Genomic DNA, 1,815 nt, shown 5'->3' with positions numbered 1-1,815 from the left:
CCAACATCCTCCCACGTTCTGCACATGTCATCCATCCTTTGCATCCCATACGTGACAGGTCATCCTGAATTTCCTTCTCGGAGCAGAAGGCACTTGGAGCTGAGGGCGGACTCATTGGCCCGTCATCCTGAAAAGTGTTTTCTGGTGGCGTTTGCAAGTGCCCAGTGCCATGATACTCAGACGCATGAGGGTTTGAGCCCAGAGCGGGTGCGTCCATGAACGTTGAGGTGTCTGCTGTGGCTGAGGGCTTTGCTGCATTGCTCACAATGGAAAGCCTTCTCCTTGGTGTGGAGCTCGCAGAGTGGACTCTCTGGAGAAATTCTTGGTGCAGATATCACAACAGTGTGGCTTCTCACGCATGTGGATTTGCTCAAGGACTCCAGGTCCGAAGGCTGCATGAACCCCTTGGCACAGATATTGCATGTTTTTAAGCGTGAAAGAGCATTTGTGCTCTTATCTAGGTCCAGAAACAGGGCACAGAGCTTTGAAAAGCACTGTGTCAAGAAAAGAGGCAAGAACACGTGTAATAGAATGTTTCCAGAAAATACCAAGGCACCAAACATCGTTTTGATATTGCCTTCCTCTTCCCGTCTGTGGCACCCCGTGTCCTGTGTGAGGAGGCTACTTGGTCCAGCTGACTTTGGGAAGGTCGAAGTACTCTGTGAGTGTATCCAGGTGTCTGTTGAAGTCCTCAACTCTCTGCCTGTGGGTTTGGGATGCTTTCTTCGGGATCCTTTCCCCCTGCCGCTTCTCCTGCATCTTCTCGAAGGCCACCTGGGCCGGGGTCCCCACATCCAGGCCTGGTGGCTTCTCCTTCTTGTCCCTTCGAATGGTTCCCATACCTTCCGGGAGTTTGGCCTTGTCTTTGGCCTTCTTTTTCTTCTTTTGTCTGATCGCCCTGAGCTCAGGGACGCCTTTCAGCTTCGGGGGCCCCTGTTGGACGTGCTCGTGGGCCTCCATGGTGCCCGTCTCCAGATTCAGATCCTAAATGGACAAACTGGAGATCCGTGGTCTCATCGGCTAATTGGGACCAGAGTGGTTTGTTCTTTACTGGACATTCAAGAGGGTCGCTATTCCTGAAGGTCCTTAATCAATTTGCCCTCTCCTTCCCCCCAACGAACAATAATCTCTCCGGTTAAAAATGTCTGTAGGGGGAGTTCCCCTCGTGGCTCAGTGGTTAGCGACCCCAACTAGCATCCTTGAGGATGCAGGTTCGATCCCTGGCCTCGCTCCATGGGTTAAGGATCCTGCATTGCCATGAGCTATGGGGTAAGTCACCAATGCAGCTCAGATCCTGCATTGCTGTGGCTGTCGTGTAGGTTGGCAGCTACAGCTCCGATTGGCCCCCTAGCCTGGGAACCTCCATATGCCATGGGTACAGCCCTAAAAGACAAAAAGACCAAAAAAAAAAAAAATGAGGAGCTCCAGCTGTGGCGCAACGGGATCGGCAGTGTCTTGGGAGTGCTGGCATGCGAGTTCATTCCCTGGCCCAGCAGAGGGTGTTAAGAATCCCGTGTTGCCACAGCTGCAGCTTAGGTCATGACAGAGGCCCGGCTTGGATCTGATCCCTGGTCCAGAAACTCCACATGCCTTGGAGCAACCAAAAATGAAAAAAGAATGTCCCTAGGACCACACTTCGGAAGTGCTTCTTTCAAAAATGAACCACGTCATGGAGTCCCTGGAAACATATTTCTCATCTCACAGACCAGCTCAACAATCAACCACACTGTTGAGTATGGAGCTGGGAGAGATCTGTTGCTTTCACATGTCGCCCGAGCTACTGCAAGGTGAATAGAAAGCCAAGCACTCCTTTTT

At 51.8% G+C, this 1,815-nt stretch overlaps 1 protein-coding gene across 1 annotated transcript; it reads right to left on the bottom strand.

Annotated features, from left to right (window-relative positions):
- Positions 1–621: 621 nt before the first annotated feature.
- Positions 622–960, bottom strand: LOC125132854 (protein FAM32A-like). The gene has a single exon (XM_047790654.1). The coding sequence runs from the start codon at positions 958–960 to the stop codon at positions 622–624; it is 339 nt and encodes a 112-aa protein (XP_047646610.1).
- Between the last annotated feature and the right edge of the window lie 855 nt (positions 961–1,815).

The sequence above is a fragment of the Phacochoerus africanus genome, chromosome 8 (assembly GCF_016906955.1).
Source record: "Phacochoerus africanus isolate WHEZ1 chromosome 8, ROS_Pafr_v1, whole genome shotgun sequence".
NCBI classification, from domain to species: Eukaryota; Metazoa; Chordata; class Mammalia; order Artiodactyla; family Suidae; genus Phacochoerus; species Phacochoerus africanus.
The sequence above is the reverse complement of the archived record's forward strand: the minus strand, read 5'-3'. Positions and strand labels throughout refer to the sequence as shown.

Excerpts from the sequence above, each read along its gene's own strand:
- LOC125132854 (XM_047790654.1), bottom strand. The coding sequence starts at position 960 with ATGGAGGCCCACGAGCACGTCCAACAGGGGCCCCCGAAGCTGAAAGGC.